The sequence below is a fragment of the Pituophis catenifer genome, unplaced genomic scaffold, assembly GCF_029215685.1.
Source record: "Pituophis catenifer annectens isolate HBS135680 unplaced genomic scaffold, rPitCat1.0.hap2 SCAF_14, whole genome shotgun sequence".
Classification (NCBI taxonomy): domain Eukaryota; kingdom Metazoa; phylum Chordata; class Lepidosauria; order Squamata; family Colubridae; genus Pituophis; species Pituophis catenifer.
In genome coordinates this window covers 10177306-10199924 of record NW_027256894.1, presented here as the reverse complement: position 1 = coordinate 10199924, position 22619 = coordinate 10177306, and the positions used below count along the sequence as shown (strand labels likewise).

At 40.5% G+C, this 22619-nt stretch overlaps 2 protein-coding genes across 3 annotated transcripts in view; one reads left to right on the top strand and one right to left on the bottom strand.

Moving 5' to 3' along the window:
• Nucleotides 1-3565, bottom strand: part of ASB7 (ankyrin repeat and SOCS box containing 7) — a 40763-nt gene extending 37198 nt beyond the window's left edge. For both annotated transcript variants that reach the window (XM_070953487.1, XM_070953486.1), the window contains exon 1: nt 3316-3565. The gene's annotated coding sequence lies outside the window, so the exon portion shown is untranslated. The remainder of the gene's footprint in view (nt 1-3315) is intronic.
• Nucleotides 3566-7625: 4060 nt separating this feature from the next.
• LINS1 (lines homolog 1) lies at nt 7626-20754 on the top strand. Its single transcript, XM_070953455.1, has 6 exons — nt 7626-8015; nt 8104-8193; nt 13116-13257; nt 13494-14090; nt 17188-17365; nt 18671-20754. Exons 1-6 carry the CDS (start codon nt 7629-7631, stop codon nt 19548-19550), a joined length of 2274 nt encoding a protein of 757 aa, XP_070809556.1. The 5' UTR covers nt 7626-7628; the 3' UTR covers nt 19551-20754.
• The last annotated feature ends 1865 nt before the right edge of the window (nt 20755-22619 follow it).

The window sequence follows — 22619 nt, the reverse complement described above, 5'->3', positions numbered from 1 at the left end:
GCAACTTAACTCATATTCTGATAGAGGGTTTGACAAAGGATCTGACTGGCCACTGTGCTGGATCAAATGGATCTTTAGTTTGATCCAGCATGGTTCATTTTTAATCTATTCTATTATGTTCCCAACCTTCCAGAATGAGTTTTCATTAATTCTTCCCCATCATGATTCCTTCTTCTGTATATTTTTAAAGAATCAGCTCTGCCTATTGCATTCCTCCAAGCAACAGAAATTAAGTGGATGTCCTTCATACCTTCCTTCTCCACACATTATCAGAAGAAAAAGAAATCTGCAACTGCCATTTTAAATTTGCCAACCAGTGAATATATCCTGTTAAACTGAATGGAACATACTTTTGAGTAAAAGAAACATGTACAGAATGTGAACTAAATCTTTTTTACTTTTTGAGGTCGAAAGAAAAGCATTTGTTTTCATAATTGTTGAGAAAATCCTGAGGTATAACTTAGAAAATGTATTTCAAAGAACACTGCAGCTTTTTAATGGCCACACTTCATCAGAATACTTGTATAATATTATTTTTTTAATGGGCCACTAAACCTTCAAAAATGCTAGTTCATACAAGAGACATTACAGTCAATTCCAAACCAAGCAGCTGCATTTCCATAAGATGTTAGGTATGGTTAATTTAACCCTTAACGGGTTTTGAATATGTATGTGTTTACCATGTTATATAGACTACTATTTGATTAGTTTATAATTTAAAGTATTATGCAAAACCATACAAACAAATTAATAAATTAATCCAATAAACAGGATTAATTTAGGAGGTGCTAAACAGGATTAATTCAGGAGAAAGGTGCTAAGCAAAGAAAGGTTGGTCAAACCATACCTAAAATATTGCATCCAGTTCTGGCCATAGAATTTTAGGAATGATATTGACAAACTGAGTCTTAAGAATGGAGCAACTGAATGATTGGAGTCAATGGCTATGTGTAATGTGGAAACCTCATACAAGATTATGTAGAAAATTGGGCAGGACTGTTGCAGTTGTTCCTGATGACAAAACACAATGGACTTAAATTAAGAAGACGACTTCAGTTGGGCATTCAGATAAATTTCTGATAAGAGCTCTTCAACAATAGAACACACTGTCACAGGAAGTATTTGAACAGAAACTGGATGGTTGTTAGGGATGCTACAGCAGGGTTTTGGGCAGGATTTGGACTCCATGATATCCAACTTATTTCTACTCTTTATATTCTATTACTTTACAGAACCATGAGGGAAAAATAAGTTTATTTTTTTCTTCCATTCAATTGGGTCTCACCCTCAGAAACTGTCTTGGCAAGTCCCTACTGTTTCTTAACAAGGTTTTTCAGAAGTGGTTTGCCATTGCCGCCTTCCTAAGGCTGAGAGAAAGTGACTGGTCCAAAATCACCTAGCTGGCTTTGTACGTAAGATGGGACTAAAATTCAGTATCTCCCGGTTTCTAGCCCAGTGCCTTAACCACTACATCAAAATATAACGTTTAGACTACAAATTGCCCTGTTTTGAGTTTTAAATGGCTACTCTCAGTTCAAAACGGGCTTTCCAATTTTAGTGGAAATGCACTCTACTGTCTCAAGCATTCCAGAATCACTGAAAGCCCCAAACACGTCTGTTTTGAGTTCAATCTGGAAATATTTAAAACTCAACATACCTGGAAGAGTCAAAACACAGCATTTCTAACTTGAAACCAGTGTGCTGAGCCTGAAGTGTTCCAAATTCACAAATGTTCTGCCCAAAGATTAAAAATGTCTTTTACTAGGATGTACCCAGATGAAAACTGCCTGCACGCTGTTATCAGTACTAACACCAGTGCTGGTTTTTGGAGAGCGGGGGTGGAGGGAGAATGGTGTGCTAAACAAGAAGGTTGCATGTCAGACATGAACGTGGTTCAGTATGTTGGGTGATGCCATACAAGCGAATCAGAAAAAAAATCACTGTTCAGATAACCATGGGTTAGCATTTTGCAGACACGCAACTTAACATGAGATAATCTGCTCTGCCCTCCTCCCAAAACACTCAATCCTTAGCTTTACCCTGGTTCACACAATTAACCCAATGCCCTAGATTGCCCACAGCAGGCTGAAACAAACTCCTAAACTCAGGTCCACACAATGCACCAGGCTCCAGATCTATCCGTTGGTTGACTTCGTTGCTGTGTCCTAAAGATGGGGGTTTTTTTTCCCCTTCAGTTTTTCTTCCCAGTTTTAAAGAAGCTTCTTGGATGAGAAGTGAAACATTTTTCAAACAAAACACCAAGGAAGTCCAGCTGCTTTGGGACAACATCTATGGATGATTCTCCATCATCCAGGTCATAGTTGTCAACAAAGCTGCTTTTTCAATGGGCCACCGGGAAGTCTGAAAAGCACCTTTGGAACAACCATGACCTGGATGATGGAGAATCTCCATAGAACCTCCATTGCTGGGCCCATAGGACATGCTAAACAACCCCTGCCATCGCGCATTTCAATCCTTCACCCTAGAGGAAAGCTGCAAAATGAGCCTAGTCCTTCCCAACCTCATCAACTCCAGCCTGAACCCACCGTACGTACCCTGGCTAGCTTGTCCCAACTCAGCCCAGATTTCTCCAGCTTAGGGGGGTTAAGCCCTACAATTGCCAACTCCCCATCTCAGCCTCTTTTGCCACCTTTCAATCCCACCGGAGAAAATGGGGAGGGGGGGTGATCCCTAGCAGATCCCTCCCCCCCCAAACCCGGGAAGAAGAGGTTACAGTTAAGAGTAAAAGAGTTGGAAGGGAACCTTGGCGGTCATCTAGTCCAACCCTCCCCGCTCACACAGGAGACCTTTTCCTAGGGATTCGAACCGGCGAAGTGTCGGCCTTTCTGATCGACAAGCTCACCCCGTATCTTAAGCCGCTGAGCCACCTCTTGGGGCAGGGAGGGGGGGGGGCTGGACTAGAAGACCTCCAAGGGTCCCTTCCATCCCCATGGGATTCTATGCTTGCTCCTGTTAAGTTCCACCAACCTATTCTTTTTTGGGTGAGGTGGGCTTTTGATGCCTTTTGTGCTCCCCCCCCCCAAGTTGGGTGGATGATGCCCCTCCCTTGATCAGGAGCAGCAACTTCCCTTCCTTTCCCTTCCTGGTGCAGGTGGTGGGGAACCAGGGCCCACCCGGGAAGGGGAGTTTCAGAGAGAGACACCCCCCCCTCCCCACCTCAGGCCACGGCAGCCTCTGGGAGGGGGGGAGTCGCCCCCCCAACAGCTGTGGCTCCCCCATTCCCCTCCCCCCACTCCTGCTGTTCTGGGGGGGGGCTGGGCCCCACTAAGCCCCTCCCTCCCCGCCGGCCGTTACCTGTCTGTCTTTCCGTCTCTCTCTCTCTCTCTTTCTTTCTCTCTCTTTTCGCTTCAGGGCTCGGCCCGGCCCAGCCGCGGGGATCCCCCGGGCGCTTCCCTTCCCGGCTGCCGGGAAAGCAAAGGGAAGTTGAGGGGGGGGAGAAAAAGGGGGCTGCCCGGTGCGTCGGGAAGAGCAAAGCGGGTCGTCCGCCGAAGGAAGGAAAGGAAAGGAAAGGCAGCCAGGAAGGGAGCCACTTTGCCCTGACTGACTGACTGACTGGACTGACTGCCTGAGGGAGTAGGAGCCACCTCCGCTCCTTTACTCCGGGGTCACCGGGCCTGGGCTGACCCCGGCGCGCGGCCAATCAGCGGGCGCGCTCGACGCAAGGCCGACGCCCACCGCCGCTCCTGATTGGACGCCGCGACAGGGAGGGAGGGAGGGAAGGAAGGAGGGAGTGGAAAGGCCCCGCCTTCTCCCCGCCTCCCTCCTGGCGTTTCCTCCTCCTCCTCCTCCTCCTCTTCTTGTTTTTTGGCGTCTCTCTTTCTCCTCGGCTCCCCCGAAGGGATGCGAGTCCTCCGAGCGCGCCCCCCTCCCCACAACTACAGACACTTTCGGCCCCGTCTCGACAACTTTTACTTCTCTTTGGGCTCTCCGGGGAGGGAGGGAGGGGGTGGGTGGGGAGGAAGAGAAAGGAACCTCGACCATAGAGTGGCGGGTGGGCAGAACGACGCCGACCCACTTCCTCCTCCTCTTTCCCCCCCTCCCCACACGCAGGCAACACACCTCCGCTCTTGCCCGAGAAGACGGCTTTCCCGCCGGAAGTTGTAAAGCTTTTTTTTTTTTAAAACCTCTATGGTCCCAGCGGAAGTAGCGATAGCCGAGCCAGGGAGAGCTTGGCTGATAACGGCTGTCAAGTGGGGGTGGGGGAGGGGTGGTTGGCAGCTTGAATCTCCTCAGGAAAACGGTGCCGTCTGGTCGGAAGGCCGAGAAGATTGGAGTGGTTGTGGGGGCAGGGGATGGGGGGTGTTGCATAGGAGTGGGGGTGGGTGTCCTTGCTCCAATGTAAGGATCAGTGTTGGGAAGGGGACATTATTATTATTATTATTATTATTATTATTATTATTATTATTATTATTATTATTATTATTATTTTGCAAATCATCCCTCATGGAAATACGACCGTCTTTCCCCTCCCTCGCCCCCCCCATCTTGGAACGTAGCCGAGAAGAATGGAAAGGTAGGGTTCCCCTGTTCATATCTGTGTTACCTATGCCTAGAATATATCATCTTATATTTACCTATGATACACAGGTAGCCCTTGACTTACAACAGTTCGTTTAGTGACCAAAGTTACAGCGGCACTGGAATAGAAATAGAAATAATAGGAATAGGAATAAAAAAGGGTAGGGTAGGGAAGAGAGGAGAGGAAAGGAGGGGAGGGGAGAGGAGAAGAGAAGAGAAGAGAATTCTTTATTGGCCAAGTGTGATTGGACACACAAGGAATTTGTCTTTGGTGCATACGCTCTCAGTGTACATAAAAAGACAAGATACGTTCAGTAGGGTAGGGTAGGGTAGAGTAGAGTAGAATGGAAGAATAGAATTAGGAATAGAATAGAATAGAATAGAATAGAATAGAATAGAATAGAATAGAATTGAATTGAATTGAATTGAATTGAATTGAATTGAATTGAATTGAATTGAATTGAATTGAATTGAATTGAATTCTTTATTGGCCAAGTGTGATTGGACACACAAGGAATTTGTCTTTGATGCATAAGCTCTCAGTATACATAAAAAGACAAGATACGTTCATCAAGAATCTAGCGTAGGGTAGGGTAGGGTAGAGTAAAGTAGAATGGAAGAATAGAATAGAATAGAATAGAATAATAGAATAGAATAGAATAGAATAGAATAGAATAGAATAGAATAGAATAGAATAGAATAGAATAGAATTCTTTATTGGCCAAGTGTGATTGGACACACAAGGAATTTGTCTTTGATGCATAAGCTCTCAGTATACATAAAAAGACAAGATACGTTCATCAAGAATCTAGCGTAGGGTAGGGTAGGGTAGAGTAGAGTAGAATGGAAGAATAGAATTAGGAATAGAATAGAATAGAATAGAATAGAATAGAATAGAATAGAATAGAATTCTTTATTGGCCAAGTGTGATTGGACACACAAGGAATTTGTCTTTGATGCATAAGCTCTCAGTGTACATAAAAAGACAAGATACATTCGGCAAGAATCATAAGGTACAACACTTAATGATAGTCATAGGGATCAAATAAGCAATCGAATCATACTAGGAAACAATAAATTGTATAGATACAAGCAAAAGTTACAGTCATACAGTCATACGTGGGAGGAGATGGGTGATAGGAACGATGAGAAGACTAATAGTAATGCAGACTTAGTGAATATTTCGACAGTTTTGAGGGAAAAAGTGACTTAGGACCATTTTTCATACTGTTGCACCATTCCCGTGGTCATGTGATCAAAATTCAGTTGCTTGGCAACTTGCTCATATTTATGGTTGCAGCATCCCCAGGGTCACGTGATGCCCCCCCCCTTTGGCGGTCTTCTGACAAGCAAAAGCCCATGGGGAAGCCAGATTCACTTAACAACCAGATTCCTAACTTAGCGACTGCTGTGATTCACTTCACAACGGTGACCCAAAAGGTCGTATAATGGGGCAAAACTCACTTAACCATCTTGCTTAACAACAGAAATGTTGGGCTCAATTGTGGTCGTAAGTCGAGGACTACCTCTACACAGGTAGTTCTCAATGTTCTATGGAGATTCTCAGTCATCCAGGTCATGGTTGTCCCAGAGATGCAACCATAGGACAACGTGTTTTTCTTTGAAGATGTTTCTTTTCTCATCCAAGAAGCTTCTTGAGGTTTTGTGCCTGAGGCAGGATTAAAACTCAGTCTCCCAATGTACACACCTTGTGCCTTAACCACTGCACAAACTGCCATCTGTTGGGACCAAGAAAAAAAAATCCTAAAGTGCAACTCCTGCTAATTACATTGATGTACTCGTGCATTAGAAATTTACCTAGTAACAATACAGAAGCGGATTAGGATGCTTAACTTCCAAGTCTAAGTTAAATACTGGGAGCTGCTCTGAATAAAGTAATTTGTTTCCTCTAGACTACATTCCTGTATGCAGCATGAGTATTTAAGATTTCAAAAATGGAGAAGTGTAAAAAAAACAGGTGAAGAGACAGGAATTGTTTTCAAATAGATTTTTAAGTGATAGGATTAGGATAGTTATTTGAGAGGTCTTGAGCAGAATTGACCACATGTGATAGAAAAAAATCTGAAGGTACTTTAGATAATTCAATATTTATTTTTTAGTACAACTAGTTTAGAATATGGCATCTACATCACTTATGATTAAATTTATGTATTTATTGGTTCGATTTATATGCCACCCTTCTCCGGAGACTCAGGGCGGCTTACAATGCATTAAGCAATAGCCTTCATACTTTTGTATATGCCTGCTTAGTAGGGCTTTTGCCCCCCCCCAAAGCGTTGTTATTTTTTATACAAAGTCAGCTTATTGCCCCCACAATCCAGGTCCTCATTTTACCTACCTCGGAAGGATGGAAGGCTGAGTCAACCTGGAGCCTGGGGAGATTTGAACTCGCAGTAATTGCAGGCAGCTGGCAGCTAAGTGCTACTTATCAGCACTTTAGTCTGCTGCACCACCAAGGCTCAACTTAACCATGTTAATGGTTAGGTTGTTAGACTGCAACTAGGTAAAGCCAGGTTCTGGCCTAGACTCAGACAACAAAATTATTTTAATAATTTGGGGTAGTAAAAATATATAAGGTTTCAAAATATATATAGAGAGAGAAATGCAAAAAAATAGGCCAAATGAGAGAATAATTGCCTCCCTCAGGCTGCTTCAAGAGGGTTGCTGCTGTGAGAATGAAAAAGACAGACGCCTCCATGTAAACTACCTTGACTGAGGAAATAATGCAATATAAATCTAATAAAAAAAGTAATTAGTAGCCATGTTTGAATAGTACTTGGTACTGAAATGTTTCTTATCTGGTAACGTAACTTGAATTGTTTTGACTTTTCACTAAGAATCATTACTGACCTCACATTTCTTGTCATCTTTTTTTTTAGGTACAGTAGAGTTGGAATCTTTACAAAGTTACATCTTATATTAGAGTCAGTTCCTGAAAATAAACAATGGAATTGGAATCTTTACAAAGTTACATCTTATATGAGAATCAGTTCCTGAAAAAAAAATCAATTCAAATCCTGCTGATTTGAATATATAAAGAATCCCTGGATATATAAAAATTGCTGATAATGGAGACTTACTTTCACTTCCTTCAAAAAACGTATAATGATATAATTGCTGGTGCTTTGTTATCCCAAGATAGTTACAATTGTGCAGCTCTTCTAAATCCTTCGGCTTTTTCATCAGCAAAAAATTGTGAGTTATGTGCCTGTCATTTTTTCCGTAAGTTGGATGCTCAGATCTCTTCCAGTTTAGACCCAATAAACAACGAACATGATATTTCTAAAAAATTTAGCCATCTGAAGTGCCATGCCCGGGAAATTATTCTGCTTCAGTTAACTTTGATCGATATGATGCTTGCCAAACTGCATCTGCAAGAGGTGGCTACTGAAATAAAACAGAAATACATTGAGATCCTGAGAATCCTGCAAGAATCAAACATTGTCTCTGAATTAGTAAGTTTCCCAAAGGTGGTATTTTCCTCCAACTCCTTTGTTAAGGTGTCACATAGCTACAACTTCCTTCTGTTTCCATTTCTCCTAGATTCATCTGTTACGTAGTTCAGATAAACAGCTCTCTCACATGGCTTCTAAAAGTTTGGCTTCCCTTGTGCATTTTCAGTTAAGAGAAGAGGTAAGTCAGAAAGGGAGCTTTGGAGTTACTATTTAACCAAATGTATCTGCTTTGTTTGTAGTTTTGTTTTTACTTTAGTGGGCAACAGTAACAGTTCAGGATTTTGTAATTGAGCACGTAGTACAGAAGTTAAAATTTAATCTTTAATGTTATAAATCCCCACCCAGCAAAAATACTAATTACATCTCGTGCACCTGTTTTGTTCTCCTAGTAAAAGAAGAGGTAAGCTTATACCTGGTGGTGCCATCTGTTACCCCCTTCTAATTACGTTGCTTTTACTCATTGGGCTGGCCAGACAGATGTCTCTGCCTTCCTCATTGGGCCATGTACTTTTCTCCCAAATGTTGCCCTTAGAAAAGAGGGCCAGCTTTTTTTAAAAAAAAAAATGTAAATACTATAAATCCATAAATGACAAAGCATATTCTTTAAAGAGACATTCTTCATAATTTATATCAAAGGAAATATCTCTTCCACTAAACTATACTTTTTGTGGATATGTATTATGTATAGCTGGTTGTAAAAAGGACGTGGTGGCTCAGTGGCTAAAATGCTGAGATTGTCAATCGGAAGGTCGGCAGTTCAGCGGTTCGAATCCCTAGTGCCACGTAACAGGGACCCATTACTTGTCCCAGCTTCTGCCAACCTAGCAGTTCGAAAGCATGTAAAAAATGCAAGTAGAAAAATAGGGACCACCTTTGGTGGGAAGGTCACAGCGTTCCATGCGCCTCTGGTGTTTAGTCCTGTTGGCCACATGACCACAGAGATGTCTTTGGACAGCGCTGGTTCTTCAGCTTTGAAATGGAGATGAGCACTGCCCCCTAGAGTCGGGAACGACTAGCACATATGTGTGAGGGGAACCTTTACTTTTATTATGTATAGCTAAGTGTTTTTAATGATGCATCTAATTCAACCACTATTTTATTTTAATGGAGTAACAATTTTTTAGCTAGCTTATCTTAAAAATGAGTGAATGATTTCCTGTTTTTTTTCCCCACCTGATATGATATTTCAAGAGAATTTTAACATTTCTTATTTTTGTGGGAGAATAAAACATCCCCCCCCCCAAAAAAAAAAACCAGCCAGGAAAAGCTCTGAGTTTTCAAACCACGGGGGTGGGGGAGGCTTTTCCAGTGTATTTAGATTTGAGTCATTTGGTTATCTTTCAGTTCATTTTAAATTCCTGATTGCTTTTTCCTAATTGTGCTGTGTTTGCAATCTTTTAATGCCATGTTTGTGTTTGATTATTTACAAACATTAGCTGTATAAAACTAGAACCCTGTGGAATAAAACAGTTAAAAAACATTGATGAATAAAAATAAAAAGAAGTGCAAGTATATTTCGTCAGTAATTTTGCCGCTATTAGTAGCTCATCTCAAAATTCTGTAGCCCACCCTCATTTGTTTTTTTCACTATGTCATAGGATGCATTATTAGTCCATGCGTGTAATTTTCAGTTATTTGTGGCATATCATTGGTTTAAAAGATGGGGAGTGGAGATACGCTTGAATGTTCCTTACATATATCATTAAAATATGAAAAAAAAAAAAAATAGGAAGGAGGTTGTTAGGCTGGCCTTTTTTTTTTCCAGACTTGCTGCTTTTCTATACCAAAAAAATAGTTGGTGCTGACCATGTTAAGTATACAGACACTCTGTATACATTCTGCATTTTTATGCAGATTCTTTTCCATGTGCAACTGTACCTCATTAGTTTCCTCCTGCTAACTGGTGTCATAATGCAGTACTAAAATAATCAGACAGAGGGCTTCACAGGACAAGAGAAATCACATTCTGGATATTCTGCTGTTCAAAATGCCTGCAGATTTTCCTGCAGATCTAGTGTATGTATGGAAGCGACTGTTTGCTTCTGTCATCTATTCTCCAAAATAGATTTTTTTAGCCTGAATTGACTGAACTCAAAGTAATGGTAGCGCCCCACCCAAATCTATGGCTTCCCACCCATTGTACTTTTCCTTAGGACAGAATCCTTCCCCTTTTCTTCAGCCGTCAAAAGATTGCCATGAAGGTATTTACAGCAGTATGAAAATGTGGGAAGTTTTTAAATTAGAAGAATAAATAATCTGTTCATTTGATTGAGGAGAACAAAACGTTACGGGGGTTAGGGTGAGCTTTAAAAGTTAAGCTTTATAGAAGTGATTGCTAGAATAGGTAGGTGGAAAAATTCTTTGACATTAAACTTTAAAGCCTGCACTACAGAATATGAAAGTAGAGAATTTAACCAAAGGTCTAGGTAGATAAAGTAAGACCATTTGTGTTCTCAGATAGATCCCTGAATGTCCTTCAATGATGCCTCAGCATGAGGAGGCATTGGCAGCCCAGCATTTTGACTGCAGTGCTTAGAAAACATTACTTAAAATTTCTTCTAAGCTTGCTAAAGGCATAAAGGGAAAAACATGTGCTTTAGGTAGTCCTAGACTTACAACCATTCAGTTAGTGACCATTCAAAGGTGTAACGACACTGAAAAAAAGGGACATGGCTATTTTTTCACACTTACAACTGTTGAAGCATCCCCTTGGTCACGTGATCAAAATTCAGACGCTTGGCAACTGACTCATAGTTATGACGGTTGCTGTGTCCCGGCGTCGTATGATCCCCTTTTGAGACTTTCTGACAAGCAAAGTCAATGGGGAATCCAGATTCACTTCACCACCGTGTGGCTAACTTAACTACTGCAGGGATTCTTTTAATACCTGTGGCAAGAAAGGTCATTGAAGGGGGCAAAATTCACTTAACAACTGCCTCGCTTAGCAACAAAAAAGTTAGGCTCCATTATGGACTACCCGCACTGCTCATATTTCCATATAAAAACAGGTTGGAGAGAATGCTAGTTTCCAGCTTTTCAGATAGAGAGAGAGAGAGGGAGGGATTTCACCCATCATGCTAACAATGCTATTTTAAATAAATCACTTTTGGCTGGATTTGCACAACGTACTAGGTCAGGTGTCTGCAACTTGCGGCTCCGGAGCTGCATACAGCACTTTGGGCCCTCTGCTCTGGCTCTCTGTTGGATGATCCCACCCCTCGCCCTCCCCTCCCAGTCACTCCTCAGCTGGCCTGAGAAGGTAAGGGTGACAGCAGGGGATGGAGAAGCAGCCGGGACAGAGACAGAGATACAGAGAGGGGGGGGGGAGAGGGGGGGAGGGGGGAGGGAGGGAGAGAGAGAGATGTCAAAAGGGTTTTGTGGTTCCTGTTGTTTTTTAACAACCAGTTCTCTGCCCTAATGATCAGCTAGGTAGGCGTGGCTAGGGGGGTCGTGACTGGTGAAAGTGAGTGATGTCGAGTTGGCCACTCCGACCGAGGTTTTGTGGCTCCCAGTGTTTTCTTTTCTGTGGGAAACGGGTCCAAATGGCTCTTTCAGTGTTTAAGGTTGCAGACCCCTATACTAGGTGGTAAGCTGTAATTACAAAAACTGGCTACCATATTAAGCCAAATGTCAATCTTACAGGTTAATGAGATATGTGAACCTAACTGTGTGCTGTCAGTTTCTAGTAAAGCCATCCTAGATCATTTAGCATACCATTTGACTCAGCCTTTCATCCTTCCAGGGTCAGTAAAATGAGGACCCAGATTGTTGGGGGCAATTGACTGACTCTGTAAACCACTTAGAGATGGCTGTAAAGCACTGTGAAGCAGTATATAAGTCTAAGTGCTATTGCTATTGCTATTTAGATAAACTTTGCTGCTTTATGAGTTCTAATTTTCAATCTGAATTAATTCAGTATACAACTGATTTTATCCTAATTAAGTACGGAGGCCTATATGTGGATTAATTAAGTAAGGGAGCCTATATACCTAATCCTCACAGTATTGTTTTATGTCTAGGTATATTTACCGATGTATGGCTGTAATATTAGTATTATCATCCTTCTCATCTTCTCTACTACCTCTTATTGATATCGTATTATGCTTATTATTACTCTGTTGCTTTGCATGTATCTTTTTTTTTCTTGGTTTATTTAAATAACACTCAATTTTCATCAAACAGTGCGTATTCTAGGTACTATTATGTTTAAATAGTCATATGTATACATCTTCATTATATTTAGCCATCACTATCATATTAATAATATAATAACATTATAATATACTAACCTTAATGCTTAACATTTAACATCATCTTCTTTAACGACTCTCCTCTATACCATTACCTCCCTTCATATCTCCTCCTTTCTAACTTCTGTTTCTGTTATTTAGACATTGATAAAATGTGTCCCCTATCAAAAAATATTCAGTTTCTTCTTTATCCTTAATAGCAAGTGTTAATCTATCCATTTCTGCACAATCAAATATTTTTTAATTACATTCTCCTCAGACGGGATCTCATCACTTTTCCATTGTTGCGCAAATACAATTTTAGTTGCTGTTAATATATGCAGAATCAAATATGCAGTCTTTTTATCATATTTTTCTGGTAGAATGCCCAGCAGAAATATCTCTGGTTTCAAGTCTATATGTTGTTTTATCATTTTTTTCCAGCCATGTGTGTATTTTTGTCCAATATTTTCTTGCTCTTGGGCATGTCCATTACATGTGATAATATGAACCTAATGTTTGATTACACTTCCAACATTTATCCGATCTTTAGATCTGTCTATTTATTTGGTCTATTCTATGTGCTTTTCTGCTTTTAGGACTGGTAAAACAAAGTGTTGAGTAATAAAGGTATAAGAGTTGGGCAATAAGATATATAGACCTTGCTTTGTGTTACTGGTTTGGCTAGCTAGTCACTTACTAAAGGATGCAAAATGATGAGGAAATTCATCACGGCCAATGCGAAAAACTTTGCCTTTTTCATGCTTCTCCCTTGTCTTTATTTTTGGAGAAGGGTTAAAGGTTATCCTTCAGACAGATGTCCAAGAAGTCATCATTTGTTCAATAACGTGCATTCTCTCTCTTTCCCCAGAATTCATTAAATAGTGCCTGGCTTGCTTTTTGTTTAGAGACTTTATCAGGATTTCCCAGTAATAGTTCGATAGCGGAATGCCTCTGGACTTTGACCAATATAATAAAAGAAATTTTGAATGATGACAACACTTGCAAAAAAGGTACTGTTTCAATTGGCATTACGTTGCAAGTAGCTAACAGAAGATCAATGCACAGTTACTCTTCGTGAAAGTTGCTGATATGTTTACATTGTTATGGATATCGCTTGTCTTGTAAATTTTCAGGGAAGAAATAGGTTTTTAATGAGAAAAAAGTTCTAATTTTGACTGATAGTTTAGTTAAGGCCTCTCTTATCATATTTAAGCCCTGCTTGATGCTGGTGGTGTTGTTATTATAGGTGACCTGAAGAAACTTCTTACTCCCCTTGACAACATGCTGGAAGACTTTCACAGTTCCATCCTTTCTTATTATTCATCTGCTCACAATGTTCCACTATCTGCAACATCAACAAATGACATGAATAGCTTTCTAGATCTCTTTGAGTTTCTTGTAGCTTCCAGGATCCAAGTGCCACTCAACCTTGGATGCCAGAGGGTATTGTTTTTGAACTCTTACAATATCGGCTACCTTGCCACGTCACCGGTTCCTGGTTTCATCAAGAAGAAATCGATCGCGTTGCTTAAGAACTGCATTCTTCACAAAGCTGGCGAAGACCTAATCAAGACAAAGGCGCTTCCTTCCTCACCCCGGGACCCTCATTTTGACAATGATCGATTAGCATTGGCTGACACCGTGCTACACTTTGTGAATTCTGATTGGCTGGGCAGGTTGTGTGTTAGTGGAAACACCCGCCATTTTGATGGTAGCACAATTGAACCTCAAGCACAGGCGAAGGGTAACTTCGACGTAGTGATCTTCAGATCCTTAAGCTTGCTTCTGCTTAAAGCGTTAGAGACGAAGATCCAGGATTTTGCCTACAAAACTGAATCACAAGGTAATTTTGCTTCCTAAAGTGTCTTCAAAGTTTCACAGGAAAGTGTTTTGTGAGCAGACCACCTACAAGGTGAAAACAAATGGGGCTGCCACCGTATTTTTGAATATTTTTTTTTTTTTTGGTTTTGAAGTGATAGGAGTTTAGAGCAGGGACGTCAAACTCAAGGCGCTTAAATCTGGCTCGTGGGGCTGCCCTGAGAACAGTGAAAGACCGGTCCACAGTGCCTCTGCCAGTGAAAATGGAGCTTGAAAGGGTCATGTGTGCACCCTCCTGAGCTCCGTTTTCACTGGCAGAGGATGGCAAGAGGCTGCTGTGGCCAAAAACGGAGCTCCGGAGCCAGTTTTCACTGGCAGAGCATTCGGGCAACCACAGATGCCCCTGACACAAGTGACATCAAGATGGCCATGCCCTGGTCCCCGAAGTCAAACGCAACCCTGATGTGGCCCTTAATGAAATCGAGTTTGACACCCCTATTTAGAGGAATGGAAGTTAATATTTTATTGAGTGGAAGGGAGAAATGTGTTAATCCACCAATTTTTCTCTCCTTTATTTGTTGAACTACTTCTCCTTCCAGTATGCTGAAGAGGATTTACTATCTACTTATAAGTTACACATGCTTTGAGAAATATTTTTTCCAGACAGATCCATGGACTTATCATAGTAATTCGAGAACTTTTTGTTCCATAACTTAAACCACAAGCTTTAGCTACTAGATTACGGATTAACTAAAGCTTTAAAGTTGATTGCCTTTCACTGCCTAGAGAATCTTAAGCAACGTCAGCAACGCTTATTAATATTTTAATAAGAAAATATTAAAGATGGTGTTTTTTTTTATCCCATATAATAGAGCTTGAGAATCAAATCATAAAGATGTACAGAAAGAACTGTGACTGCAGAATGGGTGTGCAAATTTTGGTTTCGCAGACGCCGGAGAAATAAATTACTTTTAAGAGAAGATGTCAGTTATTCATTCATCTGGCATTTCAGTAAAATGTTGCTTCAGAACATTCAGAATATTCCCATCGTGGCATAGAGAGGTGTCTATAGCAAAGTTACATCGTACAAGAGGTGGGAGGATTGTGTTTAACTTGAGCAGATGTTGTAATCCAAAGGCTCTCTAGAGAATTGAGGTGTTCAGTGTAGTGTGCAATTTGAAATTCAGTTTGATTGCGTCTTCCAACTTAATTAAGAAGTTCCCACTCCCAGAAGTCTCGATATACAGTCCATAAAAGATTGGGCTCAGCTAAAGTGGAGAGTTTTCAGTGGAGTGGATAATTATATGTACACAGGATCGGTTTTCTGGATTATGGAAGCTGCAGGCGTGAATACTTTTAATCTGTTGCATGGGCAAAAAGCTTGTGCCGTGTTGAATTTGAAAATGGATCCTTTCTTCCCCGAGCCCAGACTTTGCATCGTTTCACTAAGTCTTTAAGTCAGTACCAGTAGCGTTTTCTGGTATAAAAAAACGGCTTCTTGTCTCCCAAGACTACAGGTAGTCCTCGACTTACGACCACAATGGAGCCCAACATTTATGTTGCTAAGCGAGACATTTGATAAGTGAGTTTTGTCCCATTTTACGACCTTTCTTGCCACAGCTGTTAAGTGAATCACTGCAGTTGTTAAGTGAGTGTCGTGGTTGTTAAGTGAATCTGGCTTCCCCATTGACTTTGCTTGCCAGAAGGTCGCAAAAGGGGATCATGTGACCCAAGGACGCTTCAACCGTCATAAGTACAAGTCAGTTGCCAAACGTCTGAATTTTGATCACAGGAGCACAGGGATGCTGCAACGGTCATAAGTGCGAGCAACTGCCTTAAGTCACTTTTTTCAGTGCTGTTGTAACTTCAGACGGTCACTTAAAGGCACTGTTGTAAATCAAGGACTATCTGTAGTGATATTATATATTCTTGGCACCCGAGTAAAAATACCTTTTTAATTTATTTATTTTTTTATTGCCATCCTACCTGTAGCTGGTTAGATCCCACCAAATGCTTGCAATCACTGTAAATGGAGACATGGAAGGAAAAATAAAAACAAAAAGACAGTAAAGTTGATATATTTTTAGGATATTTTTTTTCTTGCTGCTCTTGCCTTTTGTGGCAAGTTTTAATTTGAAGTGAAAAGCTTCTTTAAAGGTTTTATAGAATAGAATAGAATAGAATAGAATAGAATAGAATAGAATAGAATAGAATAGAATAGAATAGAATAGAATTCTTTATTGGCCAAATGTGATTGGACACACAAGGAATTTGTCTTGGTGCATACGCTCTCGGAGTACATAAAAGATACATTCGTCAAGAATTATAAGGTACAACACTTAATGATAGTCATAGGGTACAAAAAAGCAATCAAATCATACTAGGAAACAAAATCAATATAAATCGTAAGGATGCAAGCAACAGTCATAAGTGGAAAGAGATGGGTGATAGGAACGATGAGAAGATTAATAGTAATAGTAGTGCAGACTTAGTGAATAGTTCGACAGTGTTGAAAGAATTATTTGTTTAGCAGACACAACTGTTCTTGTGTCTAGTTGTTCTGGTGTGCAGTGCTCTATAGCGTCGTTTTGAGGGTAGGAATTGAAACAGTTTATGTCCAGGATATGAGGGGTCTGTAAATACTTTCACAGCCCTCTTTTTGACTCTTGCAGTATATAGGTCCTCAATGGAAGGCAGGCTGGTAGCAATTGTTTTTTCTGCAGTTCTAATTATCCTCTGAAGTCTGTGTCTTTCTTGTTGGGTTGCAGAGCCAAACCAGACAGTTATAGAGGTGCAGATGACAGACTCAATAATTCCTCTCTAGAACTGGATCAGCAGCTCCTTGGGCAGTTTGAGCTTTCTGAGTTTTAGATTTAAAAGACGTTGGCAAGCAAGATATTGTCATTCTTGGTCACCTATAGGTTTTGTAAATGACTTCCCTACAAAATAGAATTTTCACTATTGTTTCTCCTTTGCATTCCCTGTAAAACATTTCAATAGAACATGTAATGCTAAAAAAAATTGTTGTTCCTCAGATATTGTAAATTTTTAATCCAAAGCAAATGTATTTATGTATATGATTTTGGGCTGCCATTGATTTTTTTCCTTCTTCTTCATTTTAGTTCATTTGGAGAGTGTTATGGGTCTACTCTTGACAGTCTTAAAAAGCCACCTGAAGCCGCCTGTCAGTATCTGCTTACTTGAACACCCTTGCATGTGGATTTCTCTGTTTATAGAACAAGATGATGAGATGGTAGAAGCTGTAAAGTCATTACTGGCAATTTATTTAAACTCGGAAAGGTTAGTGCCCCTTTTCTCAGAAGCCATCAACTTATATTTGCTAAAAATTAATTGATCATCATAAATATCTTGAAAGTGAACACACAGTTCAGGCAAACAACGTTCAAATTGAAACACTCATTCCGTTTCATTTTGCTTCCAGCGTCTCACTTCTTCTAAGACAAAATTATTCCCAATTCCTTCAGTTCCTGGGACAAATCTAGCAAGCTTACTTGTTCCTCTCAAATATGGTAATGCATGAATAATGTTCACATTTAGAATCAGGTATTATCTAGAGTTTCTTTTCTTCCATATACAAGGAATTTGACAAGCAGTACAAAGAAGATGTACAGCATTCTTCCGTATCATAAACGTGATAAGCAAATCTGCACCTCTCCTTTAAATAAGACCAAAAAAAAACATTGACAGAGAGATCAGTGAAGGAATCTCCTGGTCCATTAATTACTCTCAATGAAACAGAGAGAATTGTATTCTGAAATTTTGACATACCGTATTTTTCGGAGTATAAGACACACTTTTTTCCCCCCAAAAAAGGGGGTGAAAATCTGGGTGCGTCTTATACTCCGAATGCAGATATTTGTTATTTATTTAAATATATCTAAACCATACTTTGGGACGTGGTGGCTCAGTGGCTAAGATACTGAGCTTGTCGATTGAAAGGTCGGCAGTTCAGCGGTTCGAATCCCTAGTGCCGCGTAACGGGGTGAGCTCCCGTTACTTGTCCCAGCTTCTGCCAACCTAGCAGTTCGAAAGCATATAAAAATGCAAGTAGAAAAAATAGGAACCACCTTTGGTGGGAAGGGAACAGCATTCCGTGCACCTTTGGTGCACATGACCACAGAGACATCTTCAGACAGTGCTGGCCCTTTGGCTTGGAAACGGAGATGAGCACCGGCCCCTAGAGTCGGGAACGACTAGCCCATATGTGCAAGGGGAACCTTTACCTTTACCTTAAACCATACTTTGTGTCCACTCTGCCCACAGAGTGATCAAGTTCTCCTAATTAGTAATTACTAATTACCGATGGCTGCCTTTTCCATCTCATAAGTTAATGTCAAATTACAGCTGATGGAGGTGAAAACAAGCATGCTCTCTTTCTTCACTTGGTCCACCTTCTTCCCTTTTATTCTTACAATGTGCATTGAATTAGAGCACACAGTGGGAGAGAATGCTTGAGCGCCGTGATCATTCTAACTGTCTTGCTTTATTTAGCCAAAAATAATAAATGTAAATTCAGCTCTACTGTTAAAAGAGTTCTTGATAAAACGATGTTGTAATTTGCAACGTTTCTTGCTTATTTTGGAGGTTCCGCCACGACGTTAATTTCACCCTCTGCCATTCAGATGAAAGAACCCAGGACAATCGGACACATCAGAACGGTTATAATCCCCACTGCCTCTTCTTATGTCTGTTAGGGAGCATCACGTTTGATGCCACGGTTCTCCTGGATTTCTTGATTTCATCGGAAACCTGCTTCTTGGAATACTTTGTGCAATATTTGAAACTTCTCGTAGAAGACTGGCACCACTTCGTCCAAGTTTCCCAATGCTTTAAGTTCACTGTTGGCAAAGATCTCAGAATTTGGGGGGAGAACTTATCCTGCCAGCAGGAAAAGGTCCCCAACTCAGATCTGACTGGGCAGATCACTGCATATGATACACGGCCTTGTACGGAGGCCCTTTTGCCTTCCTCCCTGAATTTGTCTACCCTCTATAAGGGAGACAGCCAAGCCATGCAACCCAACCGTTTTGATTTTGTAACCGCATCTAGTGACCCACATTTATTGGGGGCTTTTCAGAAGCTGGTTGATTACGACAGCTCAGAAGATTCCGATGTAGAATGCGTAAGAGAAGAATGTTTGACAGACCCAGAACAAGAAGCTTTAAACTATCGGGCCTGCCCAAATAAAGCAGTTCTTGATGAGAAGGCAAAAACCTCCAAGCAAGAAGGGATCCTTTTCATTGAGCAAGATTTAAATATTTCATCAGATTCCGGCAGCAAACTATCTCCCCCGGAATTTAAATTAGCAGATGAAACTTTCCAGAAAGCAACTGCATGTTTCCAACAATTGCAGAAGTCGATTTCTAGGCTACATGCAAAAGGTCTCTTCCCGTACAATCCAAACGCACTCTTGAAGCTCTTGAATCAAATTCATTTAATTAGTGACGATCGCCGAGCTGTTTGAGATTAGTCGGATGGTAAAGAAATATAGTCCTCCAGGTTAAACCCATATATTTGTAAGCATTGGAAAAGGATCTTCCAGAAAATTAATAAGCTCTGAAATATGTGGCCCGAATGCGTTCTTTGGGATTGAAGTACATGTTGTTTATGAATTGTCTGCTTGGTTAAAAAACACTTGTCACTTCAAATCCCTTGATACATTTAACTCCAAAAGGGTGTCCGTGCTATGTGTGAATTTTCCCCCAGAGGTTTTTTTTTTTTTAAGGCAGCAAATTCTGAATTTTATTTTTGGCACCTTGTTCTGTCTGAGATAGTTTTGATATGAAGGATATATGTCCTTGGAAAGAATTAGTCGCTGTTTTTAAAAAGAGGATAGCTCTTTTTAAAGAGAACAGAGAATAGCTCTGTGTTCCCGTACTGAGGAAAGGAAAGTGCGTCACGATTAAATAATTTAAAGTTGTATGAATTGGGAAAGCACAGCTAAAGGAGAAAAGATTCAACTTTTACAGTTTTTTCTTCAAAAATGGGTCATAAGAGCATTCAGCCTCTTATCGACATATGCTCTAATGTTATATTGCTTATGATATAAACAGAACAATTTAAGCCCTGGTGGCGCAGTGGTTAGAATGCAGTGTTGCAGGCTGACTGCCCACTGCCAGAAGTTCGATTCTGACCAGCTCAAAGTTGACTCAGCCTTCCATCCTTCCGAGGTTGGTAAAATGAGGACCCAGATTGTTGGGGGCAATTTGCTGACATTGTAAACTGCTGAGAGAGAGAGAGCTGTAAAGCACTACGAAGCACTATATAAATCTAAGTGCTATTGCTATTAACTTGTTATTCAACAGCCTATTTGTTTGCAGAGAGTGGTAGCTAGAACTGACTTCCTTAATTATTCTCTGTGGCCTACAGAACACAGTAAACATGTCAATAAAGAAAAAAGGAGCCTGAGGAAATAAGTGTGTTTTGGGATCCTGCTACACAGCAAAAAAAGGAAGTGGCTTGCTTCAGTATCAACAGCACTTTGTTCCACAAGGATGCTCTTTGCTGTGGAGAAAGCCAAAGCGGGCATTCACATTACCAAATAGTTGTTGGACCTGTGCAAGTTGCCTTATTGATGCATAAATAAGGGCATGAGATGGGATGGACTGTATGGGAGTTGATGGTGCTGGTGGCAGCATAAATGCATATGATTTCATATACTGTGAAAGCTTGAGTGGTTTCGGAAGATAACTAGCAGCTGGTAAAGCTGTTTCATATTGAAGGTAATGCAAGACCTCTCCACTTAATTTTATACTGCCGCATTCTGGGCCAGCTGCACTGGGCACTTGAAAGCTGGTTCCCCACAAAAGCACATCACAGTCATTCAGTTTTGAGTTCCCAGTATATCAGTCACTGAGCAGTCCAGTGAATCAGATGTAGTATCCACCATAGTATCATTGTAGTATCTGTAGTATCTGTCATAGGGTTACTATAAATCTTGGAAACAAACACAGCGGTATTTTACACACTACGGGAAGAATGTTAAATATTGCAGTCATTAACCTAGATGGAACGGTGTACCAAACGCAGTTTTTGACCAATGTTAATTAATTTCAAAGGTCCCTTTTTACAGAAAAAAAGCCTATTAAGTAACCATGCAGGGTGTATCAACAAACCACCGTTTTTAAGGTCCAAAATGAATAGCCCTTGTTTTAACAATGTCTCCAATGAAACAGATTTGATGGCAGAAATACTTTATATTTTAACACATGAACACTGAATTGAAAAGATTGATTTCACAAATTGAAAACTATGTAGTCAATTTTGCAATACCACATGAGAGAAATGATGCTGAAATCATTTTAATATTATCTAGCCTTAAACCAATAGAGTTTTCTATTTAAAAATAGTCTTTATTTGTAGTGTTAGCAAGCCCAGATCCTTATAAGAATCTTGATGAGGAATGAATGAATAAATCATAAAATCATAGAATTATAAGGGATTATAGAAGGGGGTCTTCTACTCTAAAGTATATGACATTTTCAATAATACTACTCATGCCCATTCAGGCTTAGATACTAGAATTAAAACAATAGCCCCAGAAATTATTTTCAGCTTTATTAAAATCAACTGGATCCTTCATTCAAAAAAAATGTGCAAGATGTCTCACAGTGGCATCAAGATGGATTTTTCTTAACAAATTAAACTTAATGGCATAAAATTTGCAATGCCGAAGGTTCTAACGAATCATACAATATAAAGACAGAATATCAGAGTTGAAAGGCATCTTGGAGATCTTCTACTCCAACCCAGGCAGGAAACCCTCTATTATTTCAGACAAACGGTTGTCCTATCTCTTCTTTAAAACTTCCAGTGTTGGAGCATTCACCATTTCTGGAGGCAAGCCATTCCACTGGTTGATTGTTCTCACTGTCAGGAAATTTCTTAGTTCTAGGTTGGATCTCTCCTTGGTTAGTTTCCCTCCATTGCTTCTTGCCCTGCCTTTGGATGCTTTGGAGGATAGCTTGACTCCCTCTTCTTCGTGGCAGCCCCTCAAATATTGGAACACTGCTATCATGTCACCCCAGTCCTTCTTTTCATTAAACTAGACGCACCCAATTCCAGCAACTGTTCTTCGTATGTTTTAAGACAACAAAACTAATGGCAACATTATGAATTGAATTGTTCAATTAACACATTTGAAACAGAAGGATTTGCCCAGCACGAGGAGAAACTAAGCACTTAGTAGGAATGATGTGGACTCAAAGGAAGATGTTCTGGAGGGTCATTTACTTTGGCCGGGTCTTGCATGCAAATTCATTGGAGAAGGCAATGATGCTAGGAATGATTAGTGGAACAAGAAGAAGGGGCAAGCAAAGAACACACTGGCTGCACAAAGATGAACCTCCAACAACGGAAAGAAGTTGTGCTTGACAGGGTAGGATGGAGAGCACTTGCCTATAAAGTCACCAAGAATCAGACACCACATAATGATAGGTGAGAACTAGTGATAAGAGAGCATCACAGATGAGGTTTAAGGTTGTTGATCTAATTATACAGAAAATGTACCTTCTCAAAACATGAATTGACTTGT